The 23,067-nt window shown below is 41.1% G+C and overlaps 1 protein-coding gene across 5 annotated transcripts in view; it reads right to left on the minus strand.

Annotated features, from left to right (window-relative positions):
* Positions 1-23,067, minus strand: part of LOC140191404 (protein TANC2-like) — a 745,351-nt gene that overhangs the window by 250,909 nt on the left and 471,375 nt on the right. For all 5 annotated transcript variants that reach the window (XM_072248798.1, XM_072248801.1, XM_072248797.1 and 2 more), the window contains one exon: positions 6,689-6,875. In XM_072248798.1, coding sequence (XP_072104899.1) covers positions 6,689-6,875 — 187 coding nt within the window. The remainder of the gene's footprint in view (positions 1-6,688; positions 6,876-23,067) is intronic.

Consider the following 23,067-nt stretch of genomic DNA (forward strand, 5'->3'; position numbering starts at 1 on the left):
TCCGTCAAAATTCTTGGATACAGACTATTGAGTTCTGGAGATTTCACTGTTCAGTTCCATTTCACTAATATAAATTTTTTAAACCAATAATTATTTGATCTTGTACTGTCTTCCTCTAATATATCTGGAATTTTCCTTCTTTTGCCCAACAGACAAGCACATGAATTGTTTATTTCCTCTGAATCTCCTTATTCCCCAATACAACTACTCCCCCCTCAGAAGATAATGGACGCACATTACTTTTGGCTATGTTTTTATCCCTACAGACTATTTCCATGTTTCTCACTAGCCGACAGTTGCATTCCCTGTCACATCCTTATTAATGCTTTGCTTCTCTGTTCCTTGGTGGCTACATTTACAGATGCTAAGGCCCTAAGCTCTGGTATTTTCTCCCCAAGTACATTTGCCTCTCCACCAATCATTCTCCCTTTAAGGCAACTTCGTTGGGCAAATTTTAGTTACTTGCCTTATAATATCATCTTGTGTTTGTCCATCAAATTGCATTTGGGGATGCTCCAGTGAAGCACAATTGGGTGTTTCACCATTTTAAAGGTATATAAATTGAAGCTTTTTCTGACCACGAGATTATGCTTCATTCTAATTTGTCCCCTATCAGCTGACATTTTGTATCACTTTTTTTCCTCTTTCTATATTTTCCTTTTATCACCTCATTTCTAAATGCTAGAAGCTACAGTACAGTATATTACATGTGATATATTATATTATCCAATAATATGAAGGAGCAGTGTTAAAATGAATTCATAAACAGGAAATCATGCTTGCATCTACTTTTTTCCTTTGAGGATGTATTGGTGGACGTAGTATATCTGGATTTTCAGAATGGTTTCATTAGGACCCACACAGATCAGTAAACAAGTTTACAGCACATGGATTTCTCAGTAATATTCTAATAAGGATTCAGAATTTCTAAACAAATTTGTACACAGTAGGAATAAACACGGTATATTTTACATGACAGGCTGTGCCTTGTGAGGTACCGCAGGAATCAGTTTTTGTGCCCCGACCCAATTATATAAAAATTACATCAACAATTTGGCTTGGGAATCAAATGTAATACTTCCAACTTTTCTGGTAACACGAAACTTAAGTTGGAATACAGGTAGTGATAAGGAAACAGAGACTTCAAGAGGATATAGATAAGATACATCCTCAAGTGAGTGAGCAACAGCATAACAATGTGGAAAACATATCAATAGAAGAAACATAAATGCTGCAATTTTGTTTAAATAGCAAAAAATTGGGACATGGACACAAACATGTACATGTGGCAGGCAGTTAGGAAGTCAAATGGCATGTCATCTTTTTCGCAAGAGGATTTGAAATCAAGGGTAAAGGCACATCAAGTCAAACTTATTGTTATTTAACTATATACCATTGAAAGAGGACAATGTTTCTCTGGACCAGGATGTGAAGCACAGTAGTACACATAACTCACAAAAACTTAGGAAAGTAAGAATTAAATCTACAAATGAATTACGCATGATAAACAAAGAAAAGTGCATAAATTAAATATTGTAGGGTACAGTACAAATTATCCGGTGACACTTAATGCCCTAATGAAGACTGAGGGAAGAAGCTGTTTCCCATCCTGACTGTTCTTTTACGCATCAGAGTCTCCTGCCTGATATTAGAAAGTCACAGAGGATGCTCGATGGACAGTTTGGAACCTTGATAATATTAAGGGCCGTGTACAGAGCACTCCTGATAAATGTCCCCGATGGATGGTAGGGAGACCCCTATGATCCTCTCAGCTGTTCTCACAGTCCTATGGTCCGATGCTCTGCTACTCCCGTACCAGATGGAGATGCAGCTTGTCAGGGCACTCTCAATGGCACTCCTGCAAAATGCAGTTAAGATGGTGAGGGTGGGGGGGAGCCTCACTTGCGCAATCTTCTCAGGAAGTGGAGGCACTGCTGTGCCTTCTTATTCAGGGAGGTGATATTGAGGGCCTAGGTGAGGTTGTCCATAATGTGAGCTCCCAGGAAGTTGGTGCACTTAACTCTCTCTACAGAGGAGCCATGTATGTGCAGAGGGGGATGGTTCGTCTGCACCTTCCTAATCATTTCCTTGGTCTTCTCCACATTCAGACTTAGGATGTCGTTCTCACACCAGTCCACCAGCTGCTCCACTTCCTCTCTGTACTCCAACTCATCATTATTGTTGATGAGGCTTTCTACAACTTTGCCTTCGTAAGACCACATCTGCAACACTGTGTACAAATTAGGTCACTTCTGCTAAGAAAAAAGGAACACGCACAACATGCTATAGGATATGTTTGAAAGAGGGCAGCAAAAATTCACCCAGTCAGTTCCAGGGATGACAGGTCTGGCTATGTACTGGAGGACTATAGATGTTTAGTGACTGATTATGTTCAACCCAGAATTGATAGATTTCTGGATATTAAAGGAAGAATGGATACCAGACCTAGGCCAAATGAGGCATTGATTTGGTTGAATGGCAGAGGAGTGCCAAGGACCAAATTCCAAATTTCAACTCCTGCTCCTATTTCTTACATCTTACAAAAATAAATTAGCAAGATCAAATAGTGGAAGACACTTGATGGCCCAAATGGCCTAATTCTATGTCAGTCTCAATCTGTCTCAATTGTTCTTTCTATTCACATGAAAAATATGTTTATGTCCATACAGAATACATAAATGCTGCATCAGAAGAGTCTGAAACATTTATGTCAAATACACTACATATCTATGCCCCAACCTCTTATATTTTCATGAATCTGGTAAAAATATCAAATGGATATCCTTTCCTCTTTTAAATACTCAACAGACTAATGCCTTTGGCTTGTAGCTGAGACTGCAACGAGGTTACTGACAACATAGTAATTAAATAAAAAGACACCAAATTACAACTAATTAAATCCAGTAGGGATGCAGGATTAGGCGGTATGTTATAACTGCATTACATGGGAGATAGTGGACCCTATTGTGCTTCCTGGTGACCACATTTGCAGCAAGCGTGGAAGCTGGTGGTTCCCATTGTAGTCGCATCAGCAATCAAGGAAATTAGGCTCAAAGTTGGTGACCTGGAATCTGAGTTTCAAACACTGCGGCACATCGGGGAGGGTGTGGGGATGGGGAGTTAACTGGATACTATTTTAAGGGGCAGTCACACCCATCAGATTAACTACTTCAGATTCGGTCTATGGCCTTGGACAAAAGGGGGTGACTCTGAGTGAGGCAGATACGGGGATCCAAGAGGTAATGTTGGAGGAGTTCAGCCCTTGTGATTGTCCAACAGGTCTGAGATTCTTTGATGACTTGTGGGAAGACTTCTTCAAAAGGCAGTGCCTCCTGAAGGTGGCATCCATCATTAAGGATCTTCACCCACCCAGGACATGCCCTTTTCTTGTTACAACCATCAGATACGAGGTATAGGAGTCTCAGTGTTTTAGGAACATCTTCTTCCCCACTGTCATCAGGTTTCTGTTGCAAGGATCAAAAATCTTGAAGACTGTGTTGATTGCCTGGCGTCTGGGTTTGGGACATCACAGCTGACCTGAATTTGGAGTGGGAGGGGAAAGAGCCAGTTGTTGTGGTCCATGTGGGTACCAATGAGGTAGGTAGAACAAGGAAGGAGGTTCTGCTGAGACAATTTAAATAGTTAGGCACTAAATTAAAAAGCAGAACCAAAAGGCGATAATCTCTGGATTGTTACCTCAGCCACATGCAAATTGGCATAAGGTTAGTACTATTAGGGAATTAAACATGTAGCTCAAAGATTAGTGTAGGAGAAGTGGGTATGTACTTGTGGGACACTGGCTCTAGTATTTGGGAAAGCAGGAACTGAATCAATGGTATGGGCTACACGTGAACCATTCTGGAACAGAGTCTTGGTAAATTGCACAACTGGGGCTCTAGATAGTAGGGGAGTGGGTTCAACAGATCAGAAAAGTATGGATGAAGTAACAGGGAAGGAGAGTGCAGGAGAGGTAACTGAAGAATCTTGAATAAAAAAAAGACAAAGTTTAGAAAAAGATAAGAACTTAACTTCAGGTGATATGTAGACAAATTTGAGAAGAGGGGATGCTGCTATAGGACTGAAGTGTTATACTTGAACACAAACAATATTCAAAACAAGGTAGATGAGCTTATCACGCAGTTAAAAATTGGCAGGTATGGTTCTGTGGGCATCACAGAGTCGTGACTGGATGAATATCATCGCTGGGTGCCGATAGGATACACATCCTATTGTGAAGACAGTCAGGTTGGTAATGTGACTCTGTTGCCAAAGAATGAAATCAAATCAAATCATCAGCAGGAAGCGGCACAGGATGAGAAGATGTAGAATCCTTGTGGGTAAAGTTAAGAAACTGCAAGCATAAAAAGAGCCTGATGGGGTTACATACAGGCTCCAAATAGCAGCCAGGATATGGAATATAAATTACACCCAGAGACAGGAAAGGCACATAAGAAAGCCAATGTTATAGTGGTGGGGTTAGAGATACAGTACGTCTCTACCAAAGGAGGTGTAAGGCGCTCCTTCCCTCCACTAGCCTGCAGGTCACCCTTGGGCAAGGTGTAGCATCTGCATAGTCCCCTGATCAGGGTCACGTGAAGCCATGGGAGCAGGTGGTGGATGGTCGTATGAGCAGCCAGTGCAGATCAAAAGTCCTGGTTATGCAACCACTGATGCCAGGCAGGCAATCTCTGAACAGTATTGATAATAGCTGGGGTCACCTGTCTTGTAAAGACACTGCTCAGAAGAAGGCATTGGCAAACTACTTCAGTAGAAAAATTTGTCAAGAACAATCATGGTCTTAGAAAGACCATGATCGCCCACGTCATACAAGGCGGCACACAATGATGATGATGAATGTTATAGTGGTCACGGGGAAGCTTCAAGATGCATTTGGCACTGGATTCCAAGAGAAGGAATTAGTAGAATGCCTACAATATGTCTTTTCAGAGCATCTTATGGTTGACAGGGCACGAGGGAAAAGGCAATTCTGGAATTAGGTTTCTGCAACGAATGAGATTAGATTAGGGACTTTAAGGTTAGGAAACCAGAAGTGGCCGTAATCATATGATAAATTATTTGAGAGGGAGAAGCTGAAATCAGATGTGTCAGTATTACAGTTGTGTAAAGGTCCTCTGACCCAGTACACCAATTCAAAGCAATCTCCTGCAACACGGGGGATTCAATATGCATTTCTTTAGCCATAGGGTGGTGAATCTGTGGAAGTCGTTGCCACAGGTGGCTGAGAAGGCTAAGTCATCGGTATATTTAAAGTGGAGGTTGGTAAGTTCTTCATTAATAAGAGTGTCAAAGGTCACGAAAAGACAGGAAAATGGGGTTGAGAGTGAAAAATAAATCAGCCATGATGAAATGGCTAAGCAGACTCCATGGGCCAAAAGTTCAAAGTTCAAAATAAATTTATTATCAAAGTACTAAATGTGTATGTCACCATGCACTACCTTGAGATGCATTTTCTTGTAGGCATTCACAGTAGAACAGAGAAATAGAATGGAATCAATGAAAAGCTACACACAATCAAAGACTGGCAAAAATCAGTCAGCATGAATCAGCTAAGAGTTGAGGTGAGTGAAGTTATCCATGCAAGTTGAAGAGCCTGATGGTTGAAGGGTTAAAAACTGCTCCTGAACCTGGTGGTGTGGGAGCTAAGGCTCCTCTACTTCCTTCCCAATGGCAGCAGTGAGAAGAGAACATAGTGCAGATGGTGGATGGATGCTGCTTTCTTGTGGTAGTGTTCCTTGTACATGTGCTCAATGTCTAGATTTTGCCTGTGATGGACTGGGTTGTGTCCACCACTTTTGTCGTCTTTTCCTTTCATGGGTATTAGTGTTTCAACACCAGACCATGATGCAACCAGTCAGGATATTCTCCACTGTCCATCTATAGAAGTTATTCAAAATTTTAGCTGACATGCCGAATCTACTCAAACTTCTAAGACAGTAAAGCTGTTGCTGTGCCTTCCTAGTGATGGCATTTACATGTTGGTCCCAAGATAGATCCTCTGATATGATAACGCCAAAGAATTTAAAGTTACCGACCCTCTCCACCTCCAATCCCCTAATGAGACCTCTAGTTTCTTCCTCCTGCGGTCAACAATCAAGCTCTTCAGTTTTGCTGGTATTGACTAAGGTTTATGCCATGATTGTGACATTTTGAAAAGAATCAAACCTTCCAAGTTGAAATGGTTGAAGTGATTGAAGTGATGCAAAATAACTGAACTCCCAAGTACAATCAAAACATAAAAAATAAAACATTTTGGGATTAGTGTAAAACGAGCAGTTACCTGTGGAAATGACAAATTTCTATGCAGGCCACTTGAATGTGTGCATGATACTCTGGTTCAATGCTTTACTTTACCAACCACAGTAAACATTCTGCACATGTACACTTACTGACATTATTAAAGCCAGAATGCCATGAATGTATTATTGACAATTAAAGAGTAAACATTATCACAACTTCATCAATTTATATAACTAAAGTAAATTAGTAATAGACCAATTATCCAAAGTATGATTTTACTAGCTAACATAGTAAATACTAGGTTGTCTTGCTATCTTAGTGTAGACATTATTATTTTAAATACAGCTTGAGTATACATTACTCTCCTCATATTTATAAAGGAGGTAAATGCTGAAGAATTAACACAGAGATTCACTTTAGAAGAACTCACCAATAATACCACTGTCCCTGCTCTCCAGTGTGGAAGTTGGGCTGGTGACAGTTCCATAAGAGCAATCTTTAACATTTGCAGAAGTACTAACAGGTGGTAGTGTAGAACAGGGACTGTTAGCAGGTGGCGATGCAGTACTGCTGGTCAAGGTAGAGCAGGGACTGATTCTCTGAGTCTCAGCAGAAGTCTGCAAACATGAAAGAGGAACGAGAAAATGTTTGATCAATTAAAGAAAATATTTTGAGAAATGTAACTTTTTTAAGTTGCCAAAACTTCTAGTTCACAATCTCTGGAAAAAAGTACACATGACATAAATTGGCAGTTTTTTTTCCAAAGTGAGTGTGAAAAATCTTTATCACTTTCTAGAGCCCTTATTCTTAAAGTAAGCTTTAATGAAAGTTTCAGATATAATTTGGTCTTCTTGATTAGCTGAGCCTAGGAAGACAATGTGTTGTTGTTATGAAAATAATATGGAGTATTTAAGGCTTTTAGCCATCATTGAACTTTCAAAGGAAGGAAACTCTGTAATATGGCTGAACAGCTTCGAAATTCTCCGCATCAACACAAATCCATTTGTCATAAAAGTGTCTAATGAACCTAGGACCCACAAAGCAGCAGGTCACAGGCTGCATCTACCTCTGTGAATTAAGCAAATTTACACCGGATTTGTGACTGGCTGAGAAGTAGCGACCGAATAAACAACGTCTACGAAACAAATAGCTGCTACAATGCAATTCATTACCCTGTCGACAGGACATACCATCGCAACTCAACTCAAGAATTTAAAGCATTTTTCTCCATTTGCTTTGATGAGTACAACTTCCATAATATTTAAGAAATCAGCACCATCTAGGGCAAAACATTCTAAATATTCAACGCTTTTGAGCATCAGATACATGGATGGAAGGTGTATGGAGGGATATGGTCCGTGTGCAGGTCAGTGGGACTAGGCAGAAAATGGTTCGGCACAGCCAAGAAGGGCCAAAAGGCCTGTTTCTGTGCTGTAGTTTCTATGGTTCTATCAACCTACCTATCTAGGTTAGTTTGAGATGACTCCAAAACTGATGACCACTGCTACTCAGAAACACGCGGCAGCAAGTACATGGAAACTACAGCTACTTCTCCAAGTCACACATCGTGTTGATTTGAAGATAAGTGACTGAATTTGGAACACAGCTCAATACAGCACCATGGACTCTGTCTACACTTCTCACTGCCTTGGTAAAGCAACAGTCATTATCAATGGCCCCTCCCACCCCAGATATTCTCTTTTCTCCCTTTCCATCTCATACAGTGAAGGTGAACTTGACCTCACTGTCTAACTTGTCATGGCCCTTGCACCTTATTGTCTACCTGCACTACACTATTTGAACAGTCAAATGTCTTATATTTCTGATCAGAAAGTTGCAAATACAGCCCAGGTTTTGAGGTTACTTTTGCTTTCTCTCATTAAAGTTCAGGAAATGGAACTTAAGTAAAAATATTAATTGGTTAAGAAGTGAAGTGACACTGACTAATCAATTTATCTTCCAATAAGACCGTTCCATGCTAGACTTCATTACAGCATTGGTCAAAGTGTGGACAAGACAGATAAACTGCAGAGGTCAAGTGAGAAAGTCTGCACTTAGGTCTCAGGCAGCATTTGACCAAGTGTCGCATTTTGGGACTTTAAGTAATATTGAAGTCAGGGAGGAACAAAGGGAAAAGCTTCCTTTGGGTCATGTCCAGGAAAGGGAGATAGATGTGGCCATAGGAGGCCAGCCATCTCAGCTCCAGTGAAACAGGATCAGCTGGCTGAATAGCTTGCTCCTATATTGAGTTGCTCAGTGATTCCTGTCTTGGTCATCAAGCTTGTCAACATATCTAAATTCATATAGAAACTATATGAACACATTAATGGGTTAATTGATTTTGATCAGGGCATGAAGGAATACGGGGAGAAGGAAGGAGAATGGGGCTGAGAGGAAAAATGGATCAGCCTTGATAAAATGGCAGAGCAGACTCGATGGGTCAAATGCCTAATTCTGCTACTATATCCTATGGTTTTAACCGAATCCATATAATTTCAGTGCACCACAGCAAGTGTATTTTTCTTTAAGTAGATAAATGTTTTTAAATATGTGGAAGTGGTTTTAATGCCAAAAATAATGAGTTAAAATTTGGGTATTTGAAATGTATTTATTTACTTAGTGATACAGTGTGGAACAGGTCCTTCTGGCCCTTCGTGCCATGTCGCCTCAGCAATCCCTGACAAACTTAATTAACCCTTACCTAATCGGGGGACAATTTACAATGACTAATTAACCTACCTGGTACGTCATTGGACTGTGGTAGGAAACCAGGGGACCCGGGGATAACCCAGCTATTCTACAGAGAGGGTGCACAGAGACTCTTTACAGAACAGTGCCAGAAATGAGTTCTGAACTCCCGAACACCCCAAGATGTAATAGTGTCGCGCTAACTGCTACGCTACCATGCTGCCCAAATTGGAACTAAAATAAAGATTAAATGATGATATACAGTATGTAAATTATCATCAGCGAAGTATGGCATTAATTCCTTAGCCCATGGTGTGTACAACGTTAAAAACTAGAACACATAAACAATGAAAATGGAGCCTAAAAATAACACAAAACATTTCCTTACTGCATAGTAACAGCTGTAACATCCATTCAGTCTCAGTTTGTCCTGAAATTCTTTTGACCATTACCTACCTCCTGTTATTTCTTAAACATCTGTTATTTTAACAATGGTTTTAGTTACATCCCTATCAATAAATCCCTTTCTGGACACTTACAAGTACAGAATGTCAGCAACTTCTACAGAAACTCAATGTGTCCTTTTTCAGTTTGTGGACTAGCACACAAAGCATACCACAAAGAGAGCAGATTAATGTGTGTTTTCACCAGTGTTACTTGGTATTTATTACCCTGTCCTTCCAAGTACCTCTCTTTGCAGAAACTATTATCCTGATTAGAAACTCACCAGACATTATGTCCACAGATCTCTACAAACACTGCTTGAGAATCAGTTGCTTTGGGATATATTGCTGTAATCCTGGAATAGGGCACTTCTTTTGTTTGGGAAAGAAGATCAATAGTAAAATATGACCAAAAATACACCAAGACATTGATTTACTAATTACACATGCTCAAATAATTAAACTGTCAAAGTACCTTTACAGAATCCTAAGCAAAAGAATCAGTCCCTTATTCCACTGTGGATTAAATATAAATATTTCTTATAAACACAAGAGATCCTGCAGATGCTGGAAATCCAAAATAACACACAAAAAATGCTGGAGGAACTCAGCAGGTCGGAAGGGGAATAAACAGTTGATGTTTCGGGCCGAGACCCTTCATCAGAACTCAGAAATATTTGTTATAATTGTGGAATGAGTCTCCACCTAATGAAAATTGGTTAGTAGCAACACACCTTCTCATAGATATGTTTTTATTTATTTGGAGATACAGCACGGTAACAGACTCTTCCAGCACAATGAGTCCATGCCTCCCAATTACACCCATATGACCAATTAACCTACTAACTATTTGAAGAATGTCTAAAACAGCTTGTTGTTGAGCCCACTAGGGGATCAGCTGTGCTGGATTGGGTGTTGTGCAATGATCCAAAGGTGATAAGAGAGCTTAAGGTTAAGGAACCCTTAGGGAACAGTGATCACAATATGATCAAGTTCACTTTGAAATTTGAGAGCGAGAAATTAAATTCCAATGTGTCCGTATTTCAGTGGAATAAAGGAAATTACAATGGCATGAGAGGGGAACTGGCCAAGGTTGACTAGAAAGGGACACTAGCAGGAAGGACAGCACAGCAGCAATGGCTGGAGTTTCTGTGAAAAATGAGGGAAGTACAAGACAGATATATTCCAAATAAGAAGAAATTTTTGAATGGAAAAAGGACACTACCATGGCTGACAAGTGAAGTCAGAGCCAAAGTAAAAGCAAAAGAGAGGGCAAACAAGGAAGCCACAGCCAGTGGGAAGATAAAGGATTGGGAAGCTTTTAAAAACATGCAGAAGGGAACTAAGAAGGTTGTTAGGAAGGAAAAGATGAATCATGAAAGGAAGCTGGTGACTCAAATCAAAGAAGATACTAAAAAAGCTTCTTTAAGTATATAAAAGGTAACAGAGAGTTGAGGGTAGCTATAGGACCAATAGAAAATGATGCTGGAGATATTGTAATGAGAGATGCAGAGATGGCAGAGGAACTGAATGCGTATTTTGCATCAGTCTTCACAGTGGAAGACATCTGCAGAATACCAGACATTCAAGAGTGTCAGGGAAGTAAAGTATGTGCAGTGAAAATTATGACTGAGAAGGTGCTCAGGAAGCTTAATGGTCTGAGGATGGATAAATCGCCTGGACATGATGGAATGCACCCTTGGGTTCTGAAGGAAGTAGCTGGAGAGACTGCAGAGGCATTAACAATGATCTTTCAAGAATCGGTAGATTCTGGCATTGTACCGGATGAGTGGAAAATTGCAAATGTTACTCCGTTATTTAAGAAGGGTGGGAGGCAGCAGAAAAGAAACCATAGACCTGTTAGCCTGACATCAGTGGCTGGGAAGTTGTTGGAATCGATTGTTAGGGATGAGATTACAGAGTACCTAGAGGCACATGACAAGATAGCCCAAATCCAGCACGGTTCCCAGAAAAGAAAATCCTGCCTGACTAACCTACTGCAATTTTTTGAGGAAATTACAAGCAGGGTAGACAAAAGAGATGCAGTAGATGTGGTGTACTCGGGTTTTCAGAAGGCCTTTGACAAGGTGCCAGACATAAGGCTGCTTAGCAAGATAAGAGCCCATGAAATCACAGGGGAGTTACCAGCATGGGTGGAGCATTGGCTGATCGGCAGAAAACAGAGAGTGGGAATAAAAGGATCCTATTCTGGCTGGTTGCCGGTTACCAGTGGAGTTCCACAGGGGTCGGTGTTGGGACCGCTGCTTTTTACAATGTACGTCAATGATTTGGACTATGGGATTAATGGATTTGAGGCTAAATTTGCGATGACACAAAAATAGGTGGAGGAGTGGGTAGTGTTGAGGAAACAGAGAGCCTGCAGAGAGACTTAGATAGTTTAGGGGAATGGGCAAAGAAGTGGCAAATGAAATACAATGTTGGAAAGTGTATGGTCATGCACTTTGATGGAAGAAATAAATGGGCAGATGATTACTTAGATGGGGAGAGAATTCAAAATGCAGAGATGCAAAGGGACTTGGGAATCCTTGTGCAGGATATCCTAAAGGTTAACCTCCAGGTTGAGGCGGTGGTGCAGAAGGCAAATGCAATGTTGGCATTCATTTCTAGAGGTATAGGATATAAGAGCAGGGATGTGATGTTGAGGCTGTATAAGGCACTTGTGAGACCACACTTGGAGTATTGTGTGCAGCTTTGGGTTCCTTATTTTAGAAAGGCTATAATGACATTGGAGAGGCTTCAGAGAAGATTCACAAGAATGTTTCCAGGAATGAAAGGGTTACCGTAAGAGGAACGTCTGGCAGCTCTTAGGCTGTATTCCCTGGAATTCAGGGAAATGAGGGAGAATCTCGCATCAACATTCAGAATGTTAAAATGCCTGAACAGATTAGGTATGGCAAAGTTATTTCTCATGGTAGGGGAGTCTATGACTTCAGGATTGAAGGATGCCCATTTAGAACTGAAATGCGGAGAAATTACTTTAGTCAGAGGTAGTAAATCTGTGGAATTTTTGCCTCGAATGGCAGTGGAGGACAAGTCATTGGGCGCATTTAAGGCAGAGATAGATAGGTTCTTGATTAGCCAGGGCATCAAAGGGTATGGGGTGAGTGCAGGGGAGTTGGGATGACTGGAAGAATTTGATCAGCCCATGATTGAATGGCGGAGCAGACTCGATGGGCTGAATGGCCTCCTTCTGCTCCTATATCTTATGGTCTTAACTTGTACCCAGAGCAAATCCTTGTGGTCATGGGGAGAACATGCAAACTCCTTACAGGCAGCTGCAGGAAATGAATTGCTACTGCTGCTGCAAAGCATTACGCCAACCACTATGTAATTGTTCCGCCCCATCAGCTGCAGATTCTCCTCCACTCTCAAACCGTAACCAGAGTTTAAACCCTGGTATTCGCTACCTAACAGCACTGTGGCAGTATCCACAGTTAAACTGCAGCAATTCAAAATGACAGCTCAAAGGGTTACAGACAGACAATAAATGCTTGCTTCCGGAAAAATGAATTTAAAATACACTTCAATGGAATTGGGTGCTCTGAAAATCACTTGGTGTATGTTAAAATTATTTTTTTCTAAATGGGATAAAGAAACCCACTGTTATTCAAGGCTGATATAGTATCAAAGCGAAACACACAAAATGCTGGAGGAACTCAGCAGGTGAGGCAGCATTTATGGAAATGAACAGAGAGCTTTCGTTTCAGGATGAGACCCTTCTTCCGTATTGGAAAGGAAGGGGGAAGATGCCAGAATAAAAAGGTGGAGGGAGGGGAAGGAGGATAGCTAGAATATGATAGGTGAAACCAGGTGGGTGAGAAAGGTCAAGGACTGGACAGGAAGGAATCTGATAAGAGAGGAAAGTTGACCATGGGAGAAACGGAAGGAGGGAGGAAACCCATGAGAAAGTAATAAGCAGGCAAGAAGAGGTAAAAGGTCAGAGTGGGGAATTTATGATACAGTACCGTACAAATTTGTCACAAGTTAAAATAAAAGAAAAAGGTAATCGCTCTGCAAAGAAATATGAAAAAAAATCAGCACAAACATTCACTATTGCACTAATAACTCTTAATCATAGTGTTCATATTAACAAACTTACTGTAATGCACCATTTGGGAACTGTCAAAGAATGCATTATAGCATGAACGTTTGCTGCTATGGAAAAACGCTGGTTAGGCAGCATCCATAGACAGGTAAACAGAGTTAACACTTCAGGAAACAAAACTGGCAAGAAGCCTCCTCTCTCCATAGATGATGCTTGAGTAGCTGACTAGATGATGCCTGACTCAGCATTTTGTTTCATTTTAGACCTCCAGCTCTTTCAGGTTTTTGCTCCTGAGATTCATTAATGGTCAGCAAGTTCATTTTCGACACAGGCTTCTGACATCAGAAACAGCAATACTACTTGCATCCTTCTTAACTCATTCAAAGTTTTTAAATGCATTTACTTTATTGCATCTGAAACTTATGTTGCTGTTATGGACAGTATCTCATTGGCTACTAAAAATGTTTAGCCATTTAAATAGTAGTAGGTTCGGAACATCCTATCCTATTGACAGATTTGAAAAGATTAAGTCATAGTCACCTCGATTCTGATATCCCCAGGAAGATATTGTCTTGCTGAGATTCCCCTATAATGATGCTTCAGAAAGCACCCCTCTAATGTTGTAAACACAAGGGATTCTGCAGATGCTGGAAATCCAAAGCAACACACACAAAATGTTGGAAGAACTCAGCAGGTCAGGCAACATCCATGGTCTCTGATCTTGTGCCAGGTTAGACCTGGCAAGCATCTGAGATCCCACTGATTTCAAAAAGGACTGCACAGCAGTGAACTATGATGCATAGCAGAAATGAGGATTCTTTTTATTTATTCTTTAGTTTTAAATTTCAGTTATTTGCATTTCAACTTTTTCATTATTTACTCTTTTTCACCTTTAACTGTTTATTTAATTATTTAATTTCATTCTTTTTTAAATATCTCTGCATTTCAGGAATATTTACAGAAACAATAAAATTACAGTATTTGTCAACCCGTGTCTATCTAAAAAAGGATACCATTCGATCCAAGTCATCAGAAACCTCCTTCCTGAAGACAGCCTGCCATGTATGTAATAAAGATTGGAAACAGCACATTGCATCTACCTACTGTGCCCCGCACTGAAATGTCACATGTGCATTTATGCTAACCTTGGTATGAAGCCAAATATAATTGATTGGGAAAACTTAAGATAATCCATCTGCACAGCACATTAACAGCAGTAGTTGGAAGCAGTTTTTCTACTGCTCCTTGGCAGCAAGCTAGAATGTCAAAAAGTTAAACATAACTCATTGAAGGCACACTTGTTAAAATAAAAACAGGAAAATTGCCAGAAATATGCAGCAAGTCAAGTTCCATCTGTAGAGAGGCAGAGGATAGAAAAAGGGGTGGCGGTTGTATGCCTTGTTGGGGGTGTGAGACACAGTCCTGAACAAAAATTGAGGAAGGGCTGGATGCAAGGGTGCTGTGGCTTAAGAGTAAATTTGATAACATTTCTGCTGGGTTAGATAGAGGATTAGAGGAGGAACAATTCAGAGCATGGGCTGATCAAACACAGGGGGTAGGGGTAATATCAGTGACGGAGACCCCTACCATGGGCAGAGAATCCCAGAATCCCAAATAGGACTGCAATGTAACTTAGTTGCCTTGAGCTGCTAGTTGCTCCAGGGACAATTTATCCAATCTAATCCAAAATACTCCCAAAATTTCCTGATTCCAAATTGAATGACAAATAATTCAATTTGGCACACACCTGCTGTGTATATTGTGGCAGATGCACAAACGCAAAACGCTGGGAAACATAATCAAATTTTCAGAATTATACTAAGTGACTCATTCATTTTGTGTTAAGTCTATGCTTGTGTGTGTGTGTGTGTGTGTGTGTGTGTGTGTGTGTGTGTGTGTTTGTTTTAAATCTAGCGCTTGATATCTAGCACTAGTACCAGACATGGCTATAAATAGCACTAGTGAGTGAGAAATGTGTTTAGATATCAATATAATAATATCCAATAGTCTGGTGTCTGAGTCCTGAGGGTACAGGATTTTTGGATTTTCACTGCAACTGCACACTGGCTGCCACACCCGCTCTGCGATGGAGCAAAGCATCTCAGAAGCAGGTGGAAATACAGTGCTTTCCTTGCCGATCAACCCTGCACTCCTATCCCAGTTACCAGCTTTACTTTTAACCATGCTCATCCACCACACTTCCCAGTGTGAAAAACTCCCACAATGACACCATCAACAAATAGTCAATGCCAGAATTTGCTGTTGATAACTGCAAGTACAGAGGAGATCCAGAAAGTACAACAAAGAGACAGCAGGAAATACACTTATGGCTAATACACGAGGGGCACTTAAGGTTGTTGAACAGTATAAGCAGAAGGTAGTTGAAGGAAGTGTGGTACCAATTCGAGACCAAGCTAAGATTCTCTTATGCAAACACTACCTGAATACTTGGTCTTTATTCAGGAGTGAGTGGCGGAAGTGATATTGAACAGGATATAGATAGGTAAAAGAAAACCTCCCTCCCTGTCGCTCTCCACTTTTCGTAGGGATGGCTCCCTCCATGATTCCTTTGTCCATTTGTCTCTCCCCACTAATCTCCCCCCGGCACTTATTCCTCCAAGCGGCCAAAGTTCCACATCTGCCCATACACCTAAGTGGTAGAAATGCTAAACCTGCCCATTCATCTCCTCCCTCACCTCCATTCAGAGCTCCAAACTGTCCTTCCAGGTGAGAGAACACTTCACCAGCGAATCTGCTGGGGTCGTCTACTGTGCCCAATGCTCCTGATGTGGCCTCCTCTGCATTGGTGAGAACTGCTCCCTCAAGCACCCTCACTCAATCTGCGAAAAACAGGATTTCCCAGTGGCCATTTCAATTCCAATCACCATTCCCATTCCATAAAGTTCGTCCACAGCTTCGTCTACTGCCACAATGAGGCCACTATCAGACTGAAGGTGCAACACCTCATATTCCATCTGGGTAGCCTCCAGCCTGATGGCATGAATACTGATTTCTCCAATTTATGGTAATTCTTTTCCCTCTTCCCCTTCGGTCTTCTTCATTTCCCAACTCTGCCTCCCTTACCTCTTCTCTTCTACTCACCTGCCTATCTCCTCCCCCCTGTGCCCCTCACTCCCTTTCTCCCATGATCCACTCTCCTCTCCTATTAGATTCCCTCTTCTCCGGTCCTTTACCTTTTCCACCTATCACCTCCTAGCTTCTTACTTCAACCCCCCTCCCCCACCCACCTGGCTTCACCTATCACCTTCTAGTTTGTCATCCTTCCCCTTATGCAAACACTACATGAATAGCAACACAACTCAAAGTTGCTGGTGAACGCAGCAGGCCAGGCAGCATCTCTAGGAAGAGGTACAGTCGATGTTTCGGGCCGAGACCCTTCGTCAGGACTAACTAAAGAAAGAGCTAGTAAGAGATTTTGTAATCTAGTAAGATCTCTTACTAGCTCTTTCTTCAGTTAGTCCTGACGAAGGGTCTCGGCCCGAAACGTCGACTGTTTCTCTTCCTGGAGATGCTGCCTGGCCTGCTGCGTTCACCAGCAACTTTGATGTGTGTTGCTTGAATTCCCAGCATCTGCAGAATTCCTCGTGTTTGCGTTTTTAAGCGCCATACTTTGCTGGCTTTGAGAGGAAAAAAACAATATGGAAATTACCCAAAGCACATGACCCCACCAAAGACAAGAACTGTATTTATAGAGTTCTGTTCACTACTCTTTGCATTCAGATCTTTGGAGAAGTACACATATCCTCAACCCTTCTGACACAGAAATGAGCAAATAATCATTGAGCATATTCTCAAATAAAAATAGAAAATACTTGAAATACTTAGCTGATTGGACAACATCTGTGGAAGAAACAGAGTTAACTTTTTAAATTCGAGACTGTTTCTCTTTCCACAGTTGATGCTTGGCTTGCTGAGAATTTCCACCATCTTCTGTTTTATTTCAATTTAAAAAGTGAGGGCTTATACATTTGATCCAAGTAAATTGCTAATAAGGTATAAGGAACAGGAATCATGTGGTTTATAGTCAGCTACTTTCTCTTTAGCTTATTAAGAACAGGACTGAAAGGGGCAGAAAAGGGCCAAGAGCACTTACGACCTGCTCTGCAATGCATCCTGATCATGGCTGATCTGCCTCAATTTTCTAGCAAGATCTCAACATCAATTGATTCTCTTTCATGTCTACAGATTTATCAGTCTGTGTTGTCGGAAAGTCTAGAAAATACAATCCTGTTCTATTTAATTTTGCCTAATGAATGCTTGTCGATATAATGTATTTAACCACTAATTACACGTTGCAACCTTGTTGATCAACCTCCTGTGTGAACTTTCAGTAAATACCTTCTGAAAATTCAAATACACATCTGTTTGTTCCTCCTTATCTATTCCACATGTTACATCCTCAAAGTAGTTCCAGGAGATTGATCAAAATGATATTCTTTTAATAAATCAATGTTGGCCCTGCTTAATCCATCACTTCAAGGATTACAACCTTTTTTATAGATTCCAGAATCTTTCTGTCCGCCAAGGTCAAGACTAACAAGTGGGTACTTAACCAGTTTCTTTCTTCCTCCTTTCTTAAATAGTTGGGTCACATTTGCTATCCTCCATTTAAGAGAAATAAATCCAGAAATCTTTCAAATTTGGATGATGATGATCAGAGCATCCATCAACTCCAAAGATGCCACCAGCAAAACTCTGGGACTTATCAGCTTTTGGGCTTACCAACTTTTCTGGGACTACTTTTTGACCAATATTTAGTTTATTCAGTTCCTCATCTTGGCTGGACGCTGGGTTCACCAATATACTGTATATCTGACAGATTTTGTGGGCTTTTTTCTCTGGAGACAAGTGCAAAGCAACTGGTTAATTCTTCTGCCACTTCCATATTCCCCATTATAATTTTTCCTGCCTCTTTTATAAAGGAACCTGCATTTATCCTTGTATTTTTTTTTATGCAACTATAAAGGCTTTTACAAACTGTTTTTAAGGTTCTTGCCAGCTTGATTTCATATTATACTTTCCCTTTAGTAATTTCTTGGTCAGCTCTATTCTGCTGATTCTTAAATTGTTCGCACTCTCAGTCCCCTAGAAATAACATCTCTGGCAATTTCATAAGCTGCTTCCTTAAATCTATCACCTGGGTAAGAGTGAAAGAATCTGCAAGGGTGGGGTGTGGCAGGGAGAGAAGTTTACGGGGAAAATTAGAGGCAGAATGAGAATGTTCTCAGAGCTGGCACAGACTTGATGGGGTAAATGCCTTCCTTCTATGTTGTCAGGAAATATGAAAAAAATGAAAAAGGTCCTGCAGAGATTGAAAATTATTTGTCGAAGTCATTCATAAGTATTTTACCGTACTAATGCTGAAATATTACAGTGGTGTTAGCTAAGGAAATTCACAATTTTGACTTAACAACAATAAAGGAATGGTGAGGTTTGTCCAAATGTAGGAAGTGTATGATTTCCATAGGAACTTGGAGGTTGCTATGGCAAGCCAAATCAACCAACATCTATTGGTCAACTGACAAACAATTCCAGGCTGACTTTCACTAAGGTCACTGTTTCTATCAATGTCTCGAATGTTCTTTAAGTACTTGTATTTTGGGAAGTACCGTTGAGTTTTGAGATCTTTGTAGCTGTGTGGTTTTACTGAATAAAGGTTTATTTCATGTTCTGGTTTTGCTCTGCCTCATGGCTCAGGGTTTCATCATTAGTTATAGGCAAGCAAACAGAACAAATTGGTGATGAGGGGCTGTATTATATCGACATAGCAATTTCAGCAGTAGACATACACGCAATTATAAAACAGCAGCAAGCTCAATTGACACGGTCCAGCTGAAGTTAATCGAAACCTTGACTAGCAGGTTATCAGTGAGTTCAACAATGACAGTGTCAAATAGAGAACAGAGTTCATGTGAGCATGGTTCAAATGTCATGAACATACACAGTATTCCAGGTTGAGTTTGCCAGTAAAGACAATTCATGGAAGACACATACTTTGCTCTGAAAATTGGGTACATGAGCATTATTTCAACTTCATTCTGCCCAAGACCCCATGTTTTCTATAGTTTGATGAAACAGCCTGACAGCTAACAAGCATTTTTGGAGAGCAGTCATCTTTCTTCAGTGTTCAGTACCAATGCTTAAAACTCATTAAACATGATGCCGATGGGTTCATCACATATGCCAGTGTCATCAATTGCGAACGTGAAATGTTTAAACTGGTTAACATGACTAAATCACAGTTCAAATGCCTGGCTTTTATTTGCAGACTTCAGGCACCTAGTGATACAGACATTCACAAATGGCTCCTGGCCAGACTGGAGCAAGACCCCGATATGACTCTACAAACTGTCACTCAAACACGATTCCAACCTGGTCAAATAGAACCATCTCAATGTAGTTTCCAGTGACCCAGGACATCATCACTTGGTAGGTCTCCAAGCAGCCAACACAGCTTGTTCGAACTGCGGTGTGTGGTGTTATTCAAAAAACTGCCAATAAAAAAAAACACATTTGCAGCAAATGCCAATGACGTGGTCACAAAGAAGGCCTTTGATGTCCTTTAGTGTCTTTAGACAAGTGAAGCACAAGTGCAAGAAGTTTCAAAAGCCATCAAAACCTACAATAAGTTTAATGGTCACTTTGTAAATTGACTTTGCTCCCAGGAATGTCAATGTATTTATCAACAACCAATTTGGCAGGCTACAACTCGATATGGTGTTATACATCACCATTATCTCCAAATGTATGTGGCGGGCATTTGGATACCCACCAACTCATCACTCTGTCTGCAGTTCTTCGGGTGGAACCCTCCAAGCTGATTGGTGAACTTCACTGCATGGTGAAGCTGAATGGCAACCAAGTCAATGGTGTGTGCTACTTAACAGACCAGTCAGATTTGAATGTCCCTTGGCAATTGATAAGCTTGATCTCTGGAGCATCCCTCTGGATGAGGTCTGTACGAAGATATTAACCATACCACTATCAGTACGTGAGATCATACAACAAAAGCTGCAACAGTACCTCTTCCTACAGATGCTGCCTGGCCTGCTGCGTTCACCAGCAACTTTGATGTGTGTTGCTTGACAGCACTATGCAGCAGTGTTTCAAGAAGGTTTAGGTTGCTGCACAAAACTGCGAGCAGAACTCCATCTCCATCCAGTCTTCTGTCCTAAAATACTGGTATCATACACGGTCTTACTAATCGTGGACCAAGAGCTAGAGCGCCTGCAACAAGGTGGTGTAATCAAAGCTGTTAACTACTCACGTTGGGCAGCTCCTATAGTCATTACCAAGAAAGCCAACTATACAGTGAGGTTGTGTGCAGACTTCTCAATGCAGCTCAGGAGACACAACAGTGCCAGCAGATCTCTTTGTAAAATTGAACGGTAGTCGCTACTTTGCAAAGTTGAACTTACCTGAAGCCTACCTCCAAGTAGAAGTGGCAGAAATTTCACAGGAGCTTCTCACTATTATAGCACATAAGGGGTTGTTTTCCTTCCTCCGTCTGCCTTTCAGGGTAAAGATGGCCCCTTCAATTTTCCAACAGCTTATGGACACTATACTCAGTGGTATTGCCGCTTACTTTGATGACATCATGGTGATGGGCACAGATCAGACAGAACTATGCCAATGCCCTGACCATGTTTTAAACAAACTACAAGACTTTGGATTGCAACTTTGGGCAGAAAAATGTAGCCTCCTGAAGTCTCCAATCAAGTATCTGGGATCCATCATTGATGAGCACAGTCATTGCCCAAAAACAGATCCCAGAAACATCACTGCTATCTTAAAGATGCCTCCAACATCTGATGTCAGCACTTTACAATCATTTTTGGGCATGATTAGTCATTATTCAGCATTTCTCCCAGCAATGCACAGGCTGAGAGAGCCACTCAATGGCCTGCTCAACAAGGGTGCTACGTGGAAATGGTCCAAGCAATACCTAGAGGCTTTTGATCAGGTGAAGAATATGCTGTCATCCAACTTTCTCTTAACGCATTTCAACCCAGAGTGACAATCATCATCATGATAGATGTGTCCAACTACAGGGTGGGAACTGTCATGTCCTGTATCTTCCCTACTGCTTCCTAAAAAGCTGTCATGCATGCAGCCAGATCACTGACTACAGCAGAAAGGAGCTATGGACAAATCACGAAGGAAGCCTTATGCTTTATGGCAGACGATTCACTCTCCTTACTGATCACAAGCCACTGTTGTCCATCTTCAGGTCTAAGAAAGACCATATAACCATATAACAATTACAGCACGGAAACAGGCTATCTTGGCCCTTCTAGTCCGTGCCTAACTCTTACTCTCACCTAGTCCCACCAACCTGCACTTAGCCCATAACCCTCCATTCCTTTCCTGTCCATATATCTATCCAATTTAACTTTAAACGACAACATAGAACCTGCCTCAACCACTTCTGCTGGAAGCTCGTTCCACATAGCTACCACTCTCTAAGTAAAGAAGTTACCCCTCATGTTACCTCTAAACTTTTGTCCTCTAACTTTCAACCCATGTCCTCTTGTTTGAATCTTCCCCACTCTCAATGAAAAAAGTCTAACCACGTCAACACTATCAATCCCCCATTGAGACATTCCGGTGTGTACATCTAACTGTCTGCAGAGGTGGGCAACGGTGTTTTTAGCCTACGATTTTGAAATCAAGTACACATCAAACCAGGAACTTGGTCAGGCAGATGCCTTCTCCAGACTTATAAATCAGCAGGTTACTGAAAGTGAAGATGCAGTTATGGCTGTGATTTCAATTGATTGCAAAGTCCACGGTGTTGTATCAGATGCTGCTGAAGGTCTTCTGGTCACAGTCGACAAGATCAGAGCAGAAATGGCTGCAGATTTTCTTCTTCAGCATATCTCCAGATAGCTCAGACAGATGACCAGTCAAGGTTGAGGAAGATGTCGTACCCTTTTAACGACATCATACATCGCTCTCAACTGTGGACTTCTGTCTAATGTTTGGAGGCAGAATAAAGATTCCACAAACACTTTGACCAAAGGTACTGAAACAATTCCACCTTGATCACCTGATCAATCGAATGAAAGCAATGACAAGAAGCATTGTGTACTTGCTGGGCATTGATGAAGATATCACATGCGTATGCAAGCAGTGCACTCAGTACTCTATGGCAGTAAAGAATCCAAGTAGAGCTGATCCACAACCATAGCGTCAGACTACCAGACCTTGGAGTCCAGTACATATTGACTTCACTGGCCCAATCTATGGGTATACTTACCTCGTTCTGGTTGACACCTATTCCAAATGGCCAGTTGTATTACCTAAGAAGTCAATAACCACAGAAACTGCTATTCAGTAGCTGCTACAGATCTTCATCCACTTTGGGATAACAGAAACGCTTGTTTCTGACAAGAGAACTCAATTTAGTTCACAGCACTTTGCTGAAATCTACTAGAACAGTGGAATCATCCACATCCACTCATATCATTCACAATCCAACGGACAAGCATAAGGGTTTGTGGATCCCTTCAAATGGTCACTTCTAAAATCAAGAGAAGAGCATTGGCTGAGGCTCTCCAACACATTTCTGCTGACTTTATGAATTACACT

This window comes from Mobula birostris, chromosome X, assembly GCF_030028105.1.
Source record: "Mobula birostris isolate sMobBir1 chromosome X, sMobBir1.hap1, whole genome shotgun sequence".
Lineage (NCBI taxonomy): Eukaryota > Metazoa > Chordata > Chondrichthyes > Myliobatiformes > Myliobatidae > Mobula > Mobula birostris.